The following is a 23,424-nucleotide window of genomic DNA, read 5'->3' on the forward strand; positions in this document are numbered from 1 at the left end:
AATATAACACTTTGTTTATATTCTTTTTATAGCTGTTTCAAGCTATACCAATGACCAATGAAGCTGAACCAGGAGGAGGCATGGTTTGAGAATGGTTGAGGTACATCATCCAAATTATATATATATATATATTGCAGTTAATTAAAACCAACAGTTATGTTTTTGTTGTTTAATCTATACTTCCTATTACTATTTAGTGCAACCAACAAAATGGTGGCTGGGAGTGTGGTTATTAAGTCTTGAGATGGCTATTTGCAATTGTGCTTTAAGGTCCCGGTGTAAGAACATTGTTAAATCCTTTTCCTATGTGTTAATTTCACACATTCATCTCTGTCATATAAGATAGTTTCTGTTTTTGCATATAGATTCTTTTTCAGAAATCCCGTTTCTGCATTTCATGAGATGAGTTCGACAAAGTTGTTAATAAGTGGGTCAACAGATTTGTTACAGCATCATCTGCTTCAACTCCCTTGATCTTGGAGTGAAGGAAAGTGCAACGTTGAAGTGCAAAACCTGTTGGTGGAGGGATCTGTTATTTTTAGCTAATGATTGGATTTATTCTTGTATTTCATTCGATAATTAAGGGATTTTATATTGTGTTTAGAGTGACTTGTTTATTATGTATTGTAGTGATTTTGGGTTTCAAACTTGGTCCCATTTAATCTTTTTATCTATGAATCTGGCTTTTATTCTCTTGTGGATTTGGTATTGTTATGAAAATAGTGTTCTATAATAGATCTGGCGGGGAAAAGATAACTATATTAGAACCCGATAGTGATAAAAAAATTAAAAATGGCGGTAATGAGCAAAGCGGGTTCTAAATCAAAAGAGGCGGATCTTATTACAAATTGTCGTCAAAGAAGGAAGCCGGTTCTAATTAGAAAAGTGGGTTCTATTATGTTTAAAAGGAACCGGTTGTTATGTAAAAGGACTCGGTTATCTAAAACGGGTTCTATTAATAACTCAAATAGGACTCCGTGACATAGGATTCGTATAAAGCGGGTCTATTATAGTTTTTAACCGGGATCCATTAATATGTGTGTAGTAGTGATAGTTTTCTAAATAACTTATGTGTAATTTTGAAATTTATAATTGTGTGGAGCATGGATTATCATCCGTTATACAATTATGTGGAGATTTAGATTCTTGATCACATGTGCACGAATATTGTTATAATCATATATATATATATATATATAAAATTAATTACAAATAAATATAAGTATGCACAAATAAGGAACATTATTAAATGACGAATAATACGATTAGGAAATATAATGAAGAATCTTCATCGAAGGTTAGTTGTGTCTCTACGTACATGAATTTGGTTTTGCTTTCACATAATCTCTTTGTTCATTTCCTCGACTACTCGAGCTCTTATTTGGTTAAACTTTATTATTTTATTATAGTAAAAACTAGATATTAGACCCGTGTCCAACACTGGACACGAGATTTACGATATTATCAATATTAGATCTTCATACTTTTAAGTCATAAAAGCTTATAATTTTGAAAAAATACGGTTTTAAGTGTTATATTTTGCAAGTTGTAGTACAATAATCATAGGTTTATCACTGTCATTATTAGCCTAAACATATTGATGGAATTGTTTGTTGTAGTCATTCCACAAAGCACATGCTATATATAATAATTTCTCCATTATAGAATATTTTGAAACCAGATGTACTCATAATGTGATATTATTATGAAAGATAATTAAGAATAAAAATATAAACATATCTGTGATCTTGTACTTGACATTTAGGTATATGTATTTAATCATGATGCACGTCCATAACACGCATATGTTTATTTTCAATCACTTTGTTCTATGATAATATGATAACAAATAGGATTGTTTTTATATTCCTTGATAACAATTAGGACTCTTGAATTGAGTGACAACTGTAACTTTAAACATTAAAATGCAAAACTAATATATAAAAAAGGAGAAAATTATGTACCTTTTTGATTGAGAGATAGAATGAATCTTGAATGGAGTTTATATTGATTTGGATTTAGGATTCAAGTAACCCTCTGTTGTAAATCGTGTTTGGTTCTATGATCGTACCATATCCTGGGATTCCTATTGTGTTTAGGACAATGATGTTGTACATCGTTATCTGTTATTATGTTTGTGATATGTATCTAAAATTAACATTGTATTTATATCTAATATTAAACTAAATATTAATATTTATAATTATAAAAATCTAATCTAATATTTGTTAATAAGTCATTAAGTTTTGAAATAATTTTTTTGTAGAAAATATTTGATATGTTAAAAAAAAGTTTTATTTAATTAAATGATTGTAAATTTTAAAAAATTCTTTCAAGTTGATGGCTAAAAATAAATATAAATTAAGTATTCAGGGCTAAAAAGTGTAAATTATTGATGGAAAACAAAAAAGTGTAAATAATGAGACTTTTTTTATAAATTAATATAATAATATATTTGGATAATGATTATTAAGATTTTTAATTTGTAGTTTATCTAAATGATGACATCATCAAAAGTCAATTTGATGAAATCGAACGATGTGATTAGTTAATAAGTTATTAACTCAACTGTCTTATAATATATATTAAGATTCCATGATACTCTGAAACAAGCGCACCAGAGTACGTAGTATAGAGTCGGAATGCCTTATAAAATACTTGGCACAACTAAAAGTGTCCCCTAGCTAGTAACTGTTTTTTAGTGTTTGTGTGTATGTATCTCTATCTCGACCCATATTATCTACGTATCTCTATCCATTATACTTTCATTTTGTTTAATCCGGCCAGCTGCATATATGCAGCATATACTCCCCGCGGCCCCGATATCATGCTTTTATTTTTATTTTCGAATTTCACTAATTAAATCTTATATATTTAGATATATATATAACGAATAATGCAAGTTTTAAATTCACCAAACTTCTTCAAACTTTACTATTACACATGCATGCATATATATAGGGATACATTATTTTGCATGACATTTTGCCGGCCACGTGTTTCATTAATTTATCGTCGTCTATAAATTGTTGGCACAATTCCGGCCTTGAGTAATTTCATTATTCATTCAAGCTCTTAAAATCAACAAAATGATAAATTGCTCATATTCTTATTGACTCCGAGGTGGTGATCGATCAGGTTTGTTCAGTAGTTCTGTACATTTATGATAGTACTATTCTTAGCTACAAAAATCATGTAGCTATATAGGTTATGTAACTACAGTTTTAAAAGTAAATTTACGGGTATATATGTATATCAAAATTAACTCTGATAGTATATAATTAACAAATTTTAGTAATTAACTTCAAATCTGTTAAGCAATCTATGTCAACATCACAATTCACAATCAAAGAATTTTGTTCAATATCTATCCGTTGCATTACAAGACTAGTTCAGCATGATGCTAAAGTCAATTAATTAGGCAGTCAAATAAATTATACTCGTAGAACAGAATGATTCAAAACATATGTACGTATCATATATGATAATATGATTTGATCAGACCGTATGATGACTTCTACTTTCTTTAAATTAAAAGTTATTTTAAGCTTTAGCAGTTAGCACTAACCACTTTCAAGATAGCCTAGCTAGTAAATCTAGACAAAAGGTCACATTTTCGAATCCCATTAAGTATATCCAGGCCACAAGTAACGGTGAAACGAGAAAAATGTTATATACGGGCATAATGCGCGCATTACAATCTTTTTTTTTTCTTATAAGTGAACGGGGGTCTAAACTATATTGTTTTAACCAGATACACGCTAAAAAGTTGTCACCAAATACCTACTAGGAGGAAAAAAAACCCCTAATAGTACGCCAAAAGACACGACAACATATTAGGAAAAAATCAATGCATTTTAAGACTTGTACTTGGGCATAGGCGGCTCAATAGTTGTTGGTGGCTAAGCAATCGCTTTAGGCCCCCAAAAGTCCGGGACCTCCACTTTTTGCATTACAAGCTTAGTGTTTGGACTTTTGGCTAGATACCATTAGAAAATTTGCATTGACTTTTACTGGTTTTTGTATCAACCTTTACACATATTTTACTGATAGTTCAACAACATAAATTAAGCTACTATTTTTTTTTCCACCTTTTTTGTTACTTTAACTAATATCCTAATGTAGTAGGCCCTTAAATTTGATCTCGTTTAATTAAGGCTTCAAAAAACTTTAACCCGGCACTGAACTTGGGTCTCCCCAAATCCAAGTCCTCGTGGAAAGACTTATTTACGATAAGGCTATTAATTCAATGATTATAGCACGACAAAACAAACAAACAAAAAAGGTAATAAAATACAAATACATACGCTCTAATTGTTTCAACCCAAATTTATTGTACAAAAATGTAAACTAAGAGTCTTATAAAAAGGCTATCATAAGAAAAACTAAAAAGAAATTAAAACAGTCACTAATTTTGATTCAATTTACAATGAAAGTAATCATAAAAAATACATATATAGTCATTAGTTATAATTCAGTTCTAGAAAAAAAAAATAAGGAAGTGTCAAATGGGCAAGAAAAATCTTATCTGATTACTGTTAATTTCCAACTTTGACATTATAAGTCTATAAGCACTACTAAGTCACATCATTAGTCATTAATTATTTTATATTGTGCGATCGATATAATGTACTAATCAACGACATCTGATGCATCTAATTAAAAAATATATAAACAAATTACAATACACGTTATATATGTATAAAACAAGAATTGAAGACTCTGGATCGGTCACTATCAAACTAGTAGTATATAAGAGGAAAGGGAGATTGTATTTAGTAAGTCTATTAGTATAATAATACTCATAATAATTACTCAGCTCCCATACATGCATTTTCACATTAGTACATATAACGTGCCTAATTACTTGCTTATAGTACTGGTTCTTGCATGCTTTTTGGATGCATAAATTAAAGTAATAAAACAGCGTACTACTACTGATTTTGTAATTAGTTTGTGGATATATTTGCTTGCTTCTCAAGGTATGATCTTTACATTAAATAACATATATGTTCTTATTAACCCTAGCTCAATTTATATATGTTTTAATTTACGTATAACTTTCCCCACTAATAAGTAATAACATCAGGTTCCTAAGTGTTTATGCCAACTTAAAATCTTGAATTTTTTATATATCAACTATTTTAGAGTAAAATAATGACTAATATATAGTATGCACACATATATCATACATGACAGGAATTTTTATTAGGAAGATATGGAGACAGAAGCAATGATTGAAGATCAATTTTCCAAGCTACATCCTTGTTTTCGTACCGACACAAGGATTGGGATAATCGGGGCAGGTCCGAGTGGATTATCGGCTGCCTATGCACTTTGCAAACTCGGTTACACTAATGTAACTGTCCTGGAGAAACATCATTCAGTTGGAGGCATGTGTGAATCCGTAGGCATCGAAGGTACGTACACTTCTTCATGGTAATTACACTATTACTATATATAGTATGGTGATTTTAATAAATAATTCTGTTACTTATAAATTTCTCAGTTCAAAACTAGCTTGGAAATATATATAGCTAACAAGCTAGAGAACTTGTCATATAGGTTCAATATTGGAGGACCTCCAAAATGTATATTAAATAACTTTCTAAATTGTTATATATCTTAAAATTTGGATTTTTTTTTTATTACAATAATGTGCTTTTTAAATCATGTAATGCATTAGAAACGCATATATAGAAACCCCAAAACATGTAATTGAAAAAGAATGGGATAATAAATATTTAAAAGCGTGCTCCATTAATTCTAGTCGGTATCCCACTTTAAAAAACTATAGACGTTAGCAAATGGGATTGATACATTTACTACAAATCCGTTTTACTGACTTATATAATATGTTGTGGTTGTATGTTGTGGTAAATAAATCAATTTTTGTGATACGAATATCACTTACTTTAACAAATTTTGATTTAAATAAATTACTCTCAAAAGCATGGAATTTTGATGTGAATAAATTACTTTTATAAGTATGGAAATAATTGAATTTTTTTAAATATAAGTTCTTCTAAATTTGAAGTTGAATATATAAAAAGACGTGTTGTTAAGCTCAATTATATATATATATATAAGGTGACAATTAAATGAGAACAAACTTAAAATGAGAACACTTAAAACTATATTTTAATGTATTAAAAGTCCATAAAACTGACATATTGGATAACTAATTATCATTATTTAAGTGTTTAACAACACATGGATCCGTCAAAATCGGAAAAAATCACGTTTTTTGTTGGATGCATCATTTTGATAATATGCATCCAAGATGGATGCACAAAACAAAAAACGTGATTTTTTTGATTTTGAAGGATCAACGTGTTGTTAAACACTTAAATAATGATAATTAGTTATGCAGTATGTTAGTTTTATGGATTTTTAATGCATCTAAATGACGTTTTTAAGTGTTCTCACCGTTCTTATTTTAAAAGTGTTCTCACCAGAGTGTTACCCGGTTATATATATATATATAAGTTATCACGTGAGCAGATAAATTTTATCAAGTACATACAATATCAATGTTACGAAATTTTGATAACTACATTTAAACAGTTAAACTTAGACACAAACTGTAGTAATTAGATGCATCTCTATGCATATATGTTTTCTTTTTATTTCATTTTATTTAATAAAAAATTTTGATGCATTAAAAATCCATAAAACTAACATAGTACATAACTAATTATCATTATTTAAGTGTTTAACAACACGTTGATCCTTCAAAATCAAAAAAATCACATTTTTTGTTTTGTGCATCCATCTTGGATGCATATTATCAAAATGATGCATCCAACAAAAAACGTGATTTTTTTCGATTTTGACGGATCCATGTGTTGTTAAACACTTAAATAATGATAATTAGTTATCCACTATGTCAGTTTTATGGACTTTTAATGCATCAAAATGTAGTTTTTTAAGTGTTCTCATTTTAAATTGGTTTCCATTTGATTGTCACCCTATATAACCCACCCCTATATATATATTATATATATATATATATATTCAACTTTTAAATAATTCTATTTATGATACATTATTTGCTAATGTAACATTTATATAAGTTATCACGTGAGCAGATAAATTTTATCAAGTACATACAATATCAATGTTACGAAATTTTGATAACTACGTTTAAACAGTTAAACTTAGACACAAACTGTAGTAATTAGATGCATCTCTATGCATATATGTTTTCTTTTTATTTCGTTTTATTTAATAAAAAATTTTAATGTACTTTAAACCAAAGCTTTTAAGGCTGCATTTAACAAAACTTATACTTAAATTATTAAACTCCCCATATGCATATATGGACTTGTTATCCAAGACACCCTTCTTGTTAAGCAATGGGGTGTATTTAATTTAAATGAGTCAAATACTAAAATAAGTCAAATTAAGCGTTTACCTAAAAGCTGAATCAAATTAGTCAGTGTCAAACGGGCCATCGGCTGGTAAATTCAATTTATGATACACGAGAGGAAGTGCGGTGAGATGGTGAGAGTGATAGGTCATAGGAAGTGCGGCCTTAGCCGTACGGGCTCCACCCTCGGATTTAAAAATTCGTCGAAAGTATATCGAATAACATCTCTAATGAAAGAGCATGACATTTTAAGAACACTCATATGATTTTTATAATTTATCAATGCACGGTTTTTGAGATAAAAGATTTTGAAAAAAATTAGGTGAATAAAATGATTTATGGAGGAGAGAAAAAGTTGTAGGCATTGATGTATGGTACATCATGCATTATCATGTATACATTGTTAAAATTAAATGTTAAAAATTGAAAAATGGATTTGCTTTATAATATAGTATAGATACTAGATTTTAGACCTGTGTCCAACACTGGACACGGGATTTACGATATTAACAATATTAGATCTTCATACATTTAAGTCATAAAAGCTTACAATTTTAAAAAAAATACGGTTTTAAGTGTTGTATTTTGCAAGTTGTAGTACAATAATCATAGGTTCCTCACTGTCATTATTAGCCTAGACATATTGATGGAATTGTTTGTTATAGTCATTTCACAAGGCACATGCTATATATAATTTCTCCATTATAATATATTTTGAAACAGATATACTCATAATGTGATATTATTATGAAAAATAATTAAGAATTAGAATATAAACATATTTGTGATCCCGAACTTGACATTCAAGTATATGTATTTAATCATGATGCGCGTTCATAACACACATATGTTTATTTTCAATCACTTGTTCTATGATAATATGATCACAATTAGGATTGTTTTTATATTTTTTGATTTAAATTAGGACTTCTAATATTTGTTAATAAGTCATTAGGTTTTCAAATAACTTTTTGTAAAAAATATTTCATATGCTAAATTTTTTTATTTAATTAAATAATTGTAAATTTTAAAAAATTCTCTTAAGTTGATAACTAAAAATAAATATAAATTAAGTATTCACGATTAAAAAGTATAAATTATTGATGGAAAACAAAAAAGTGTAAATTAATGAGACTTCTTCTACAAATTAATATAAATATTAATATAATAATATATTTAGATAATGATTATTGGGATTTTTAATTTGTAGTTTATCTAAATGATGACATCATCAAAAGTCAATTTGATGAAATCGAACGATGTGATTGGTTAATTAGTCATTAGTTTAACTGTCTTATAGTATATATTAAGATAAGATTAAGATTAAGATAGATTTAGATATAGATAGAGCTAATTTATAGGTTTCCACCATAGAAAATCATTTACATAGCTAAAACCAAACGAAATAACACATTTCAGTGATGTCTTTTGATATTTTTACAAAGTAAACCTTGAGATCCCTGGTGATTTTTGTCCAAATAGCATGTTTGGTCTGGTGAATGAAAAAGTCAAAATTGCAGCCATATTTACATTGAAGTTCAAAGTAGATATGGCTAATGCTATGGATATTTTACCCCCCAAAATACAACTATCCAAATCACATGGTTAGACCATGTGCCTTTTTATGCAATTTCGTTGTAAAATTTGGCTAAAATATGAAATATATCATTTTTTGTTAAGATTATTTTTTCACTATTAGTTATTTTTTGCAATCTAAACTAACACAAAAAATATTGATAATACAAAAAGTGAAAATGGACAAAGAAGTGTTAATTTGACAATCCAGACTGCATATACTAATAAGGAGTGTTTTAACCACAACATGTTCACCATCACTTGACTCGCCCAACCTGCATATCTTGCTACCGACCTTTAACAATGATATAGTGAATGTATTAACATCCAAGGTTCTTTAACTTTACACTAGAGGATTCTAAAAATATGTCACAGGGAGGATCTATGATCTAGGAGGTCAAGTCCTGGCTGCAAATAGCGCTCCAACCATCTTTCACCTGGCGAAAGAAATCGGGGCTGAAACAGAGGAACTAGATACTCATAAGTTCGCCACCATTGATAGCACTACAGGAAAATACAATGACACCAAGGTCGCTGATGATTACATTTCCGTTATATCTCTAACCTTGAAAATCCAGGAAGAGGCCAAGGCTACATGTAGAAACGGGGTGCATGCGATTAGCGACATTGCTTCAGAGCTAACTCCTTCATTCCTAAAGGCTAATGGACTGGAATCGGTTCCCAAGTCTGTCGCCTATGGATTCACAGCTTCAGGTTATGGCTTTGTGCAGGATATGCCTCATGCATATGTTCATGAGTTTATAAGGACTTCAATGGCTGGAAAGATTAGACGATTCAAAGGTGGTTATACAATGTTTTGGGACAAGATAAGCAAACTACTTCCAGCACAAGTTCACTGTGACACGCAAGTATTAACAGTCAAACGCAATGCTGACAGCATAAGTGTCGTAGCCAAAATGGTTGATGGTGAAAAGCAAGAAATGAATTTTGACAAACTTATTATCTCGGGCTCGTTTCCTATAAACAGTGGAAAGACATATAGATCACCTTTAAAGAACATAGGTTTGTTAGTAATGATAACCGTCTATGCTTAAAACATACGCTCCCACTATATAATGTGCATGAGTGCTGACCCGTGTTCTTTGTTGCAGAAGAAACTGCCAATGAGGTTATAGACCAAAGTGATCTTGAGAAGGAATTATTTAGTAAAGTTCAGACCATCGATTACTATACTACTGTGTTGAAGATAGACGGACTGGAGCACATCCCTGTTGGGTTTTATTACTTTGGGGAATTCATGGATGACCCGAAGACAATAGGAAATCCGGTTGCAATGCAAAGATTCTATTCAGACACGAATATATTCCTGTTTTGGTCCTATGGTAATTCATCAGATGTTGTGGGGGGAAAAGTTACCCAGCTCGCAGTTGATGCAGTCATGAGTATGGGAGGAACGGTTGAAAAAGTAATTTTACAGCGGCGATTCAAGTACTTTCCTCATGTCAACAGTCAAGGTATCTAAAAAGAGCTCAATATATCACATGTATCATTTCCTAAAATTTATGTTACCAACAATTGTGGAATCAAATGCAGGAATGAAGGATGGATTTTATGAGAAGTTGGAAAACAAACTCCAGGGACAGAACAGTACTTTCTATGTTGGAGGACTAATGGCATTTGAGCTAACAGAAAGGAACTCATCCTATGCATTTTCTCTGGTTATGAAGCACTTCGCAAGTGACAATCCAATACCGAATTTTCCATACATTAAGGTACAAGTCTAAGCTGTTGGGTAGAAAAGAAGATTTCAACTCATTTACAGTTCTAATGGGTTAAAGTGTCAAACGGGGTAAGACTAAAAATCTGCTTCAAAGAAAACATACCAAAATAAACAATTTTATTTAGATATTGTACAACTTAATATAAATGTTGTAATAACATTTGACACACAAAATTGTTTTATACAAATGCAAAGAATTGGAGAAAACACAACCTGAAGTGTGTTGACCAACCTTACCCGTAAACCTAATCCCCCCCCCCCCAAAAAAAAAAAAAAAAAGAAAAAGAAAAAAAGAACCGACAACGAGAGTTCCACCCATTTACAATGCTAATATTTCTAATGGTTTTGCAGAGGTTGTTTACTATGAAATCAAATAATTGTTCCTGGAAATCTAAGCAACTACATGAATCACCAGGGGTGGAGTTTCCAGATATCTCATCTATCGATGGTTATTTAAGGCATTGGGGAACTCATGAAATCACTGCAAACAAGACCCTGTATACGTGGACGAACGATAAAGGAGAAACTATAAATCAAAGATCGTATGAAGAGCTAGATAAAAATGCAACCTACATTGCTTATAAGCTCCTAAAAAGAAAAAACCCCGCTATCAGACCAGGAGATAGAGTTCTTCTGGTCTATGTACCGGGACTTGAATTTATTGATGCCTTCTTTGGGTGTCTAAGAGCTAGAGTCATACCCGTACCCGCCATTCCGCCTGACCCGTCTCTAACAGGAGGCCAGTCGCTTCTTCATATTGAAAACATAGCAAAAAGAACAAAAGCAGTTGCAATATTATCCACTTTTGGGTATCATGTGTATGTTAAAGCAAATTCTGTGAAGAACAAGATTATCTTATCTGGGAAAAAAAACAACTCAGCTAGTTGGCCGAACCTCCCATGGTTGCATACAGATACTTGGACCAAGAACTCAAAAGGTTGCCACATTAGTTATGATGATGTCAGTATACTGCTTACAGAATTCCAGATTTTACCCAAAGATTTGTGTTTTCTTCAATTCACATCGGGGTCAACGGGTGATGCTAAAGGAGTCATGATCACTCATGGTGGGCTTATTCATAATGTGAAGTTAATGCGCAATGTGTACAAGAGTACATCAAAGACTGTTCTTGTAAGCTGGCTACCTCAGTACCACGATATGGGGCTCATTGGAGGGTTTCTTACGTCTCTGGTTAGCGGTGGAACAGCTATACTCTTTTCTCCTGTTACATTCATCAAGAACCCTTTATTGTGGCTGCAAACCATGAGTAAATTTCAGGCTACTCATAGTGCTGGCCCAAACTTTGCTTTTGAACTCTTAATACGGAGATTAGTATCAAAGAAGGAAAAGATTATGAAACTGGATCTTTCTTCCATGGTATTCCTCATGGTCGCTGCTGAGCCAGTGAGATCAAAAACTTTAAAAAGTTTCATTGAGCTGACTCGACCATTTGGACTTTCTCAAGAGGTGATGGCTCCTGGTTATGGCATGGCAGAAAATTCTGTTTACGTAAGTAGTGCATTTGGAAATGGAGAACCAATTTTCCAAGACTGGCAAGGGAGGATTTGCTGTGGGTATGTGAACCCAAATGATGTTGACATGGATATCAGAATAGTCGATCCTGAGACAGGTGAAGAACATGTACAATGTGGAAAAGAGGGGGAGGTCTGGATTAGTAGTCCAAGTGCAGGTATTGGATATTGGGGGTTAGAAGAGCTCAGCCAGAAGATGTTCCAAAATAAAATTCAAGGGCATGCCGGGAAAACATATCTACGGAGTGGAGACTTGGGACGTGTCATTGACAAGAAGTTATTCATTACCGGGAGGATAAAAGATCTTATTATTGTTGCTGGAAGAAACATATACTCCTCAGATATTGAAAAAACGGTTGAGTCCTCCTCTCAATTTATACGACCAGGCTGCTGTGCTGTCATAGGTGTTCCTGAAGAGATCTTATCGGCTAGAGGGATAATGATTCCAGATAACTCAGACCAAGTTGGATTGGTTGTAATTGCAGAGGTTCGAGGGAATAAGCCTCCTCCAGAGGACATCATAGAATGCCTTCAAAACCTTGTGATAGAAGAGCATGGCATAACAATTGCTTCAATTGTTTTAATTAAAGAAAGAAGCATCTGTAAGACAACATCAGGCAAGATTAAGAGATTTGAATGTCTGAAACAGTTTACGGATGGCAAGCTGCAAGTAGTTCAAGTACACCATGGGCAGAATATATTGTTGGTTCAATCTATAAGCCCCACAACAAAAGGTCCTGGTTCCACTCTATCAAAAAAAGATATCATTCAGTTTCTGAAGAAACTTCTATCTGATCAAACAGGAACTCCTGTTGCAAGTATCTCCATCACAGAGAGCCTGACAAACTATGGAACTGATTCAATTGGGGTGGTTCGAGCGGCTCAAAAGCTTTCTGCTTTTCTTGGCCTTCCAGTTGGAGCAATTGACATTTTCACAGCTACCTGCATCGATGATTTGGCAGATTTCGCAGAAGATCTTGTAAGAAAGTCTCGCCCTGAATTACTGAGTCCTCCATCTGGTTTCTGCCAAAACAAGACAAGCTCTGCCAAGATCTCAACCGAAGTTTCTTCATCTCGTAAATTGGGTATTTGGCTATGTCATCTCCTTGGTATAGTATATGTCTCATTCTTGCTCATGATTCCTATATATCTTTCGGTTTCCACTTTCACCGCTCTCACTTTGGAGAGTAGTAGACCGATAAGTAGAACCCCACGGTTTGGTTACTTGATAACCCTAACATTGGCTCCTCTTGCTTGGATGTTTTACGTTGGTTCCACCTGCATGACGGTTGCAGTATTTGGGAACTCATTTCTTCGACCTAACTATGGTTTGATCACTGATGTATCTGTTTGGTCAGTTGACTTTGTGAAATGGTGGACACTGTACAAAGCACAAGAGGTTTCCTCTAGAGTTCTGGCAGTGCATTTAAAAGGTACGGTGTTTGCTAGGCTCTGGTTTGAGATGCTAGGAGCAAAAATTGGCTCATCAGTGCTCCTTGATACCGTTGACATCACAGATCCTTATCTGGTCTCCATTGGAGATGGATCAGTGATTGCCGAAGGAGCATTAATTCAAAGCCATGAGGTCAAAAATGGTGTTTTGAGTCTCCAACCAATCAGAATTGGGGAAAATGCATGTGTGGGTCCTTATACGGTACTTCAGAAAGGCAGTATTGTGGCTGATGGAGCTGAGCTTCCAGCTCTGCGGACTTGCAGTGGGAGCGAAATCGATTTTAAGAAGCCCAAATCTTCTAAAGTTGAACAGGTTTGAACTACTCAAAACTAATAGCATAGAAATATGACCAATTTGACTTTATGACAAGTTCTGTTCTAGAAAACCATTTTTCAGGTCAGAACATCCATTAATGTTTAAATAAATTGATTTAAGGTACCCAACTTTCAGATTTTATGATAAGTAGATGATTTGACCTTGAAAAATATTTTCTACATACGTACTATCCTGTTTGTAGCACTACTTTATCCCTTAAATTGTAGTTTTCTTTCTTGTTACTTACTCTACGAATAACAGTGAAACAACAGCTACATAGGCTAATGGTAAGTTATATTTCTGAACCTCGGTTGCAGTGTACTACTTCTAAAGACATCAAGATTGATTGGCATAACGGACATGGGCCTTTCTACCATTTTATGGGCGTCTACATGGTTGGCTTCCTCAGCTGTCTATCTGCAGCCATTAGTTACTTAATCTACCTATGGTTATTACAAAAGCCTCATTCTTTGCAACACTTCAACTTTCTTTGCTTATGTGCATGTGTTCATTGGCTCCCATTCGGTGTTATTGCATATGCCATCATGTTTAAAGATATTCCTGCAAGCCCATTAAGTTTTTCCATTACCGTTGCAATGGCATACTTGGCTCATGGCATTATTCTCACTTTACTAACTTCCATCTTGCTCCGTATCCTTTCAAAGGCCAAACAAAGAAACCACATGGTGATGTGGTTATGCCACCAATTAATTACTTCATGCCATTTGAAATTTGCAAAGTTTCTTTCTGGAACTGAAGCTTTTTGTGTGTATCTCCGCCTTATATGAGCAAAGATTGGGAATCAATGCTCTATTAGAGCCATTAACCCAATTTTAGACCCAGAATTGGTATCGATCAGTGATGGGGTCCATTTAGGTGATTTCAGTCGGATTGTTCCAGGTTTCTATAACTCAAAGGGGTATATTCTTGGACAAGTGAAGGTAGAAGAAAATTCGGTTATTGGAAGTCAAGGACTAGTCTTGCCTGGCTCGGTGGTCGAGTCCAACGTCATTCTTGGGGCCCTATCTCTCGCTCCCATGAATTCAATTCTTCGAAGTGGTGGTGTTTTTGTTGGATCTCAAACTCCAATTATGGTTAAAAATATTACTCATGCTTTGGATGATAGGATCGAAGAAATGGACAGAACGTACCAGAAAGTACTTGGAAATCTTGCTGCAAACTTTGCATGTGCGACCCTTAAAGTAAAATCAAGATACTTCCATCGAATTGGTGCAGCTGGGAGGGGAACTTTAAGGCTCTATGAAAATATACCCAGATTTCCCGACCACCATATATTCTCATCCGGAAAGTGCTATCCAGTCATTATTCGCCACAGCAATTGCTTAAGTTCAGATGATGATGCAAGACTCGATCCACGTGGAGCAGCAATAAGAATACTTACAGATGAGGCTGAAAGTAATACTTCATTGCTTGATTTGACATTAAAAACGGGTAAAGCGTTTCATGCTCGTACTATTGGTGACTTCGCTACATGGCTTGTTTGTGGGGCTGCAGCACAAGAAGAGATGGTGAAACATGCTCCTCATGTAAGGGAAGCTATGTGGGACTCACTAAGAAAAGCTGATTCATATGCTGAACTGCATTACTATTCAAACATTTGTAGGCTGTTTAGATTCAAAGATGGAAACGAAATGTATGTGAAATTCAAGTTGAGGCCATTTGATGAGATGATCAATGAAGATTCTGGTAAGGTGGAGCCCACAGGTATACTCCCTCCTGAAACAGGTGCTATGCCAAGAGACGAGAATGACACACGCCCACTTCTTTTTCTTAATGATGATTTCAAAAGACGTGTAAATTCTCCTCAAAATCTCCGTTATGTGCTTCAGCTGCAGCTCCGTTCAGTCCCAACAGATGAATATGAACGCGAGGCGGCACTTGACTGTACCAAACCATGGGATGAAAAAGAATTCCCATACATTGAGGTGGGAGAAATAACGATTGACCAAGTACTCACCAATGAAGAATCTGCTAGTTTGGAGTTCAACCCATTTCTAAGATGTCACGAAGTGGATGTTATTCGGGCAACATCATGCTCCCAGAGTGCATCATTGGATCACGGCAGATCAGTCGTCTATTCCATCTGCCAACATCTACGCAACAACAAGCCGCTGCCTGAGGCTTGGAAGAACTTCCTGGATCATTCTGATGTAAAGGTTGATCTTACTGGTTGCCCGATGGCAAAGGTAATCGAAAAGAAAGATACTCAAAGAGTGACATTGGCAAGACCATGGTACCACAACTTATGGATGATTACTGCTCAACCACTACTACAAATGGCCATGCCCTATTTTCTAATGGGGATGATTATCTTCACTCCTTTGACTTTGACTATCTACTTAAAAGAGCAGAGCACGCTGCAACTGCATTGGCTGCTACCTCTTTTGTGGTTCAGTTCCGGTATTCTAGGTGGCATAGTTTGTGCTCTTGCCAAATGGATTCTTGTGGGAAAGAAGAAAGAAGGGGAAACCGTGATGATTTGGAGCATAGGCGTCTACATGGACACTATATGGCAGGCTATCAGGACACTGGTTGGGGAATATTTCATGGATATGAGCAGTGGTTCGGTTCTATTTGGGATATGGATGAACCTAATGGGTTCGGATATCGCTTGGGACCAAGGAGCTTATGTGGATGGCATGGGTGCTGCGTTAAACCCTGAGATGGTAAGTATTGAACGCTATGGGTCCGTTGGAAGAGAAGCTCTACTGTTTGGACACATATACGAAGGAGAAGGTGGAAAAGTGAAGTTTGGAAAAATTAGAATCAAGGAAGCGGGTTTTGTGGGTAGTCGAGCTGTGGCTATGCCTGGAGTCATTGTGCAAAAGGAAGGAAGTCTTTCTGCTCTTACACTTGCTATGAAGGAGGAAATTGTCAACTAAACGTTCTGCATAGATATATTCTTAAGTTATACGGTTTCTACATATGTATACACTATATCCTATCCATGGGACTCAGCATCAAGATTTCTTGAAGTCTGCAAAAGTTCGTAAACTATAATTACCCGAGTAGGTAGCCGTGGTATGGTATCATTATATCATATGTTTGTGTCGATATTTGTTATGTATATGGTGTATGGTACAGACTATGGTCAGTTGCTGTTGTTATTGAGTTCTGTTCTTTCTGGTATTACCTTATCGTCTATATATGTAGGTATTTGGTCAAGGACTTCGTCTTCTGTTTGATTTGATTAATAACATTGTATCCTTTCATTTTTCTGTTAAAATTTGTAATAATGTATTTGAGCTATAACCTACATAAGTAATACAAAACTTCAAACATGTTTTATATTTACAAAACTATAATGTACAAACCCTAAGGCTATCTACTTGATCAATTACTACTCTACATTTACAGTAAAATTCTAAGAACTGACCATGCATTTCTAATTTTTTTTATATAATGATGATAGTGAAACATATCTGACTTTAATAAATAAGATTACGAGGATCCTTAACTTACAAGAATGAGCAGGAAATTGCATTTGCCAAAGTTTTTCAAAAAAAAGACTATCATCATCATCATCATCATCGCATCCCGTATGTATTTGGATATCATTGTGCGCCGTTTAAGGTCATTCACCTGCAGCCGAATCTTTATCTCTATTCTCTTTCCCTATTCTCTGTTCCATATCTCTAATCTCTATCTTGGGTTAATTACAAAGAAGTACCTGAATATTTTTTTTAATTTTTTAAATTTTTTTAAGAATGGTAGATATAATAATTTTACACAGAAATAAAATTGTTGCGTAGCCACTTTTTTTATAGCAAAACTAAGACGTTTAAAAACTATATTCATCGATCGTGACATCATGATATTACTATGCATGACCTGTTAGACCCTTCCAAGTAGCTCGACGGTCTCAGGTGCAAGAAATCCAAAAGTATCAAATGCAAAGGGTTTATTAATTACGTCCGTCATATCCAAACTTATCATTTTTTCACTCGGACCATACCTGGACATAACGTCTGTTAATTGTGTTGTTAAGTGCCCCAAGTACAGGTATGAAATCTGTAATTTTCTTTATACTTTAGGTACCCTTTTTATAATTTACCTTTATAATTAATATTTTAGTTTATAAAACTATATTTTATCAATTAGTATTATTTAACAAAAAATAATATTTCTAATGAATATTATTTAGTAATAAATTATAATTTTTTAATTTATATATATATATATTTTAAAAATATCTACATTTATTTTATAAATAATATTTATTTTTTATAAAAGATTCTTTCTATTCTATAAAAGTTATTAAGAAAAATGTATTTTATTAAAAAATATAAATATATTGAATTATAGATCCATGATTATTTTGATAAATGCGTATTTTCATATTTATTTATTTATGCTTAAAAAAACTATTGCATAGTGGACTGGTGGTTGCGTAGATACTAATGCATTATATTAAGATATTCTTTATATTTACTTTTTTTAAAAAAAGAAAATAAATTTTGAAATACATATATATCAAGATCATTATAGATACACAATTCAATATGTATAGTTTTTAATAAATTTTAAATATTAAAAAATTAATATCTTTTATAAACTAATAACATATTTTTTATAAAATAAAATGTTATATTTTAAAACAGTATATATAGTTTTAATATATTAATAAATTTTTATAAAATTATAATTGATTACTACATAATAATCATTAAAAATAATATTTTTAATTAATTATAGCAATCCTAATTGATAAAATATAATTTCCTAAAGTAACGTATTAATAATAAGGGCAGATTACAAAGATAAAGTATTAATAAATATTAATATTTATTAATAAATGTTAATATTTTTTTATAAAATTTTTGTAAATAATATTAATAAGTTTTTACAAATTATAAAATTATAATTATAAATTTATAAAAAAAATATTAATAAATTTTTATAAAATTATATTTTATTGCTAAATAAAAGTCATTAACAATATTATTTTTTATTAAATAATACTAATTGATAAAGTATAGTTTTATAAACTAAAATATTAATATTAAGGGTAAATTACAAAAAAGGACGTTAGGTCCAGGTATGGTCCGAGTGAAAAAATGATAAGTTTGGGTATGACAGACGTAATTAATAAACCTTGAGTATGATTTGTGCAACATGATAGAATAATTCAGATACCATTTTTATAATTAACCTCTATCTTTATGAAAATGTGAAAGTAAATTTACCTAAATTTATTATTTTGTCACTTTAATTGACAAAGATACTACAAAAGTCCAACTACCACTTTAAGTAAATTAAAAAAAAAAAATCTATCAACAACAAACATAAAAAAAACTTATACTTTTTATATCAAAATTTATTATAATAAACATAAAACTAATTTATGCATGTGAATAACATACATAGATATTATTAACAAAGTTTCTTTTAATTATAACTTTACATATAATTGTTTAATAATACTTTTATATTAGTTTAAACTATATAAAGTTTATTTGTTGTTATTTTTAAGCTTTTTATGATATGTTAAAGATTATAAATAACAATATACTATTGAGTAAGTTATATAAATGTTATTATAAATGGTTTGTGTTAGTTTTTTATCGGTCCAACATTCGATATCAAAGATCATTTCATTATACAATGGTAAAGTCTTGCACGTATTTTATATATGAGATTTAAACTATAAGCCGTTAGTCCGTTACAGATGATCTAACTGAACAACCCCCAGGAGGCTTCACTCTAGAGAGTCAAACCCCTGACCTGATATAAAGTCGAAGATGACTTCAACCAGTTGATTTTGACCATCATCGTCGACTTGTATCTTAGAATTTAAAAAAAAAAATTAAAAAATTTAATTATTGAGATGATATGATGTATGCCGTTTATTTTTCCCTTCAACAAAAAGTTGTATTTTATATTTATATAGAATTGGAAATGATCTAACACTTTTCACTTTTGTTTTTACAATTCGGTGTATTGTATAATATTACCAAGCACAACGCATTGCTCGGGTAATATTTTCATTTCTATACTTTTATAAGAGTTTATTAATAAATGCATGCCAAACAAAGGATTCATAAATGTTGTTGGTGATACGTTTTGTTTAGCTATCTTGATCCCCTGTGTGTTCCCTGAATCAAGAAATATCACCGAGAACATGAACATGACGTGGTAATAATTTCCGCTTTTAGCCCGACACATAATAAAAGTACACAAAATATAATGATTTATTTAATTATTTGATCCATTTGTGCTTTTATTGAAAACCATAACAAACCAACCAAATATGTAAATTGTTAATTTAAACACTGAACCTCCATTGATCGAATTGATCTTGACAAATAAACGAATCTTCACAACCGAAAGTAACAATTGATGAACTAATTGAAACTGAATCAAGATCAACATCAAGAAATCTCTTATGGGTGTGTTAAATGTGTGTCTTTCTTGGTGTCTAATTGTGTGTGAGAGTTTGTGAAGGCAACCATTTAATTTTAGTTGGGCCTGCAAAATATATCCCACAATATTCTGCATCTATATTTCTTTTTACATTCGAATGTCCCTGATTCTTTGAGATATCAACTCATCCAGTAGTATTAATTACGTTAGTATGAAATTCACCAAACCACTTTATACCTATACATAAGCCATCTCCAACTCAAACTTTAATTCTAACTGATTTCTCAGTTCTAATATGCTTCTTTTTTTTTTTAATTTAAAAAAATGAGTTAGTAATTAGCATTCAAAACGTCTAACATAAATTCAATTGGGCAGTATGCAAAACTCAAAATACGAATACCTGGAATGAAACTTAGGACTCTAGAAACTCCTCCAATAATACATTCATACAAATAGAGGAAGTAAAATTCGAATGCTAATCAATTTTTTCAAAATTTAAGATCTTACAAATGAGCAACCAAATCTATTAACAAATATGTCAAATCAATATTCACTGTGACCATATTTTTATTTCCATTCCTTTCAATTTTAACATGTTAGATCATCATCATTAATATTATACAATATAAGAAAAATTAACACTTTCATGGCCGGCTTAAATGGTGGCCGAAGTGGCCGACTGGCCGAGACTCGACTTTTTAGGGGTCCAAATTTTTTTATTTTTAATGTTATGTATATATATATATATATTAAAAGTTATGTATTCGTATATGTAATTACCTAAGTCCATTATAATTTCTAACAATAATCTAAAATTAAAACATATACTTAACCCGCATACAAAAACTACTTATATACTTTTATGGATAGAAAAATAGGTTATTCAGTGCGTTATCTCAAAATTGGGCAGTCAAGCCGTTGTGACATTGTCACTTGATTGTCTACTTTTTTTTCCTGACAATGTAAGTAGTCATTTTTCTCATTTATTGTAAACAATACATGTATATATTAGAAGAAATGAGGAATATGTAGTTGTCATGTACCTAAACATATAAAACTCACACATTTAATATTTTAATTCATAAAAAGATAAAGCCCAATCATTTATTTAATATACAAAAAATATTTAAAAAATTAGTATGCAATGTGTTGTATACCTAAGTTTAATTACATGACAATCACATACGCACTTTTCTCATATATTTTTTAAGAAAAAAAAATAGCATAGCAATTTGTTGCTTATCGTTACACTTAGCTTAAGAGTTTTTTTTTAACTCGGACTAGGTCCATAAAATTCTTATTAATATTATACTGTATAAGATAATTTAACACATTGGGTATGAAAAACAAAAAGAAAAAAAAATCGATGTTAGCCGGTTATCTTTGAAGTATCAACGACGGTATTATCATTTGGCCAAAAGATACGGTATTAACTTTAGCTATGGGGTTAAACTAAAAAAATAAAAATAAAAGTTTGACTTTTGTTAGACTTTGACCAATTTGACCGATGTATTTTCGATACCTTGACTGATCTCAGATTCTCAGCTGATTTTACCATGGTTGATTAGTTTCTACAGGATTGACTGATCTCATTGTAGATTACGACCAAATTGACTTTTTGACCAACCTAGCCCCCGAGATGTAGGCCGATACGGTTGATTTTTACTAGTGTTAATGCATGCATGGACGACGGCTATACGATGTGACTACATTTTGCATGATGCTTTAATTTGCCACGTGTCTCTCCTTCGGCGTCTATAAATTTGTGGTTTTTAACGCTACTTTCATACCTCATTTTAAATCTCTCCAAAAATTAACTTTTACTCCTATATATTCTTATTGGCGAGACGTATGTTCAAGTAATGTATATCTACTTAATTAATCAATTACCTTTTTTTTTGGGATAGATTAACAAAAGCTAAAAACGTTTGAATCATCACTAAAAATATGTTTTGATCTTTTGTAACGTACATGTACTAATTATTTGAAGATAATGTAATTATCCCATGCATATTTGCATCATACGATTATATCCCTCGTTAACTAGCTTGCAAATGTACAAGTTGGTGGTGCATTGATTGATGCGTATATAAACTCGACTAGCTAGTATAGGAACTACATACTACTGATTTTAGCAGATATATCGGCTACTTCTCCAAGGTACGTACGTTCGATCTTTTTATCTGATACCTTGCAAAATGATTGGTCGTCATACTATAATGATATGATGTACCGGCTTTTATCAAGACAAACTCAAATCTAGGCTTATCATCGCTTTTAAGTCAATTTTATTTTAAAATTTGATCGAATAACATACTCCAAAATGAAGCTAGCTTATAAAGTCTTTTGTTCATAACATGATCGATTTTAATGTGTGAGGAGTTATCAAATGTGAAAAATGATGGTATAATGTATATATATCCTAAAACTATTAACTACAAAGATAAATTGTAATTATATTAGTTATCACACTATATACACATGCCCAAACACCTACTAGTTACCAGCCATGATCCAATACAACTTTATACTCTATATTCATGTTATCTATACATGAACCTTATACCACTTTTATGTTTGCAAAAAGACGAGTCTCTTTATCCATATAAGCGCAATAAATTAATACATGATTACTCTTAAATTCCTTGGCAACTGACAACGACGAGGCTTCGTACCTTGATATTTCAAGAACATATTTAAACACTTCTTTCCAGATGTATATAACCAAATATTCATCCATCCACTTGTTTGGATTTTCTATTATAACTCAAATTACCATTAAACCTTTAAAGAAAAAAGAATTTGCAAAAGTTGAGGGTGGGCAATTGGCCCCTCATGCCCTCATGTAATGCCGTTCCTGATTATATACATCTACATTTTAAAACATAATTTGTTTTGGTTTTTAAATAATAAAAATTAGACGAACGGAGGAAGTAGATAATCGTTCTAAATAAAAATAAAATCAATTACATGTAATTGTAAATCAAATAGTTAAAAAAAATAATTAAAATAGATTATACATGTAATAAAAGCTATGATATTAGAAAAATTA

The 23,424-nt window shown here is 32.0% G+C and overlaps 1 protein-coding gene and 1 long non-coding RNA gene across 2 annotated transcripts; one reads left to right on the forward strand and one right to left on the reverse strand.

Annotated features, from left to right (window-relative positions):
• Positions 1-9,091: 9,091 nt before the first annotated feature.
• LOC122584990 lies at positions 9,092-17,721 on the reverse strand. The gene is made up of 2 exons (XR_006321622.1): positions 17,472-17,721; positions 9,092-9,803 (listed from the first exon to the last, which is right to left on the reverse strand). It is a non-coding gene; the product is annotated as an uncharacterized LOC122584990 (long non-coding RNA).
• LOC122584989 (uncharacterized protein y4iK-like) lies at positions 15,057-16,955 on the forward strand. Its single transcript, XM_043757084.1, has 2 exons — positions 15,057-16,267; positions 16,781-16,955. The coding sequence occupies exons 1-2, from the start codon at positions 15,080-15,082 to the stop codon at positions 16,889-16,891; spliced, it is 1,299 nt and encodes a 432-aa protein (XP_043613019.1). The 5' UTR covers positions 15,057-15,079; the 3' UTR covers positions 16,892-16,955.
• Positions 17,722-23,424: the final 5,703 nt, after the last annotated feature.

Source organism: Erigeron canadensis, chromosome 1 (assembly GCF_010389155.1).
Source record: "Erigeron canadensis isolate Cc75 chromosome 1, C_canadensis_v1, whole genome shotgun sequence".
Lineage (NCBI taxonomy): Eukaryota > Viridiplantae > Streptophyta > Magnoliopsida > Asterales > Asteraceae > Erigeron > Erigeron canadensis.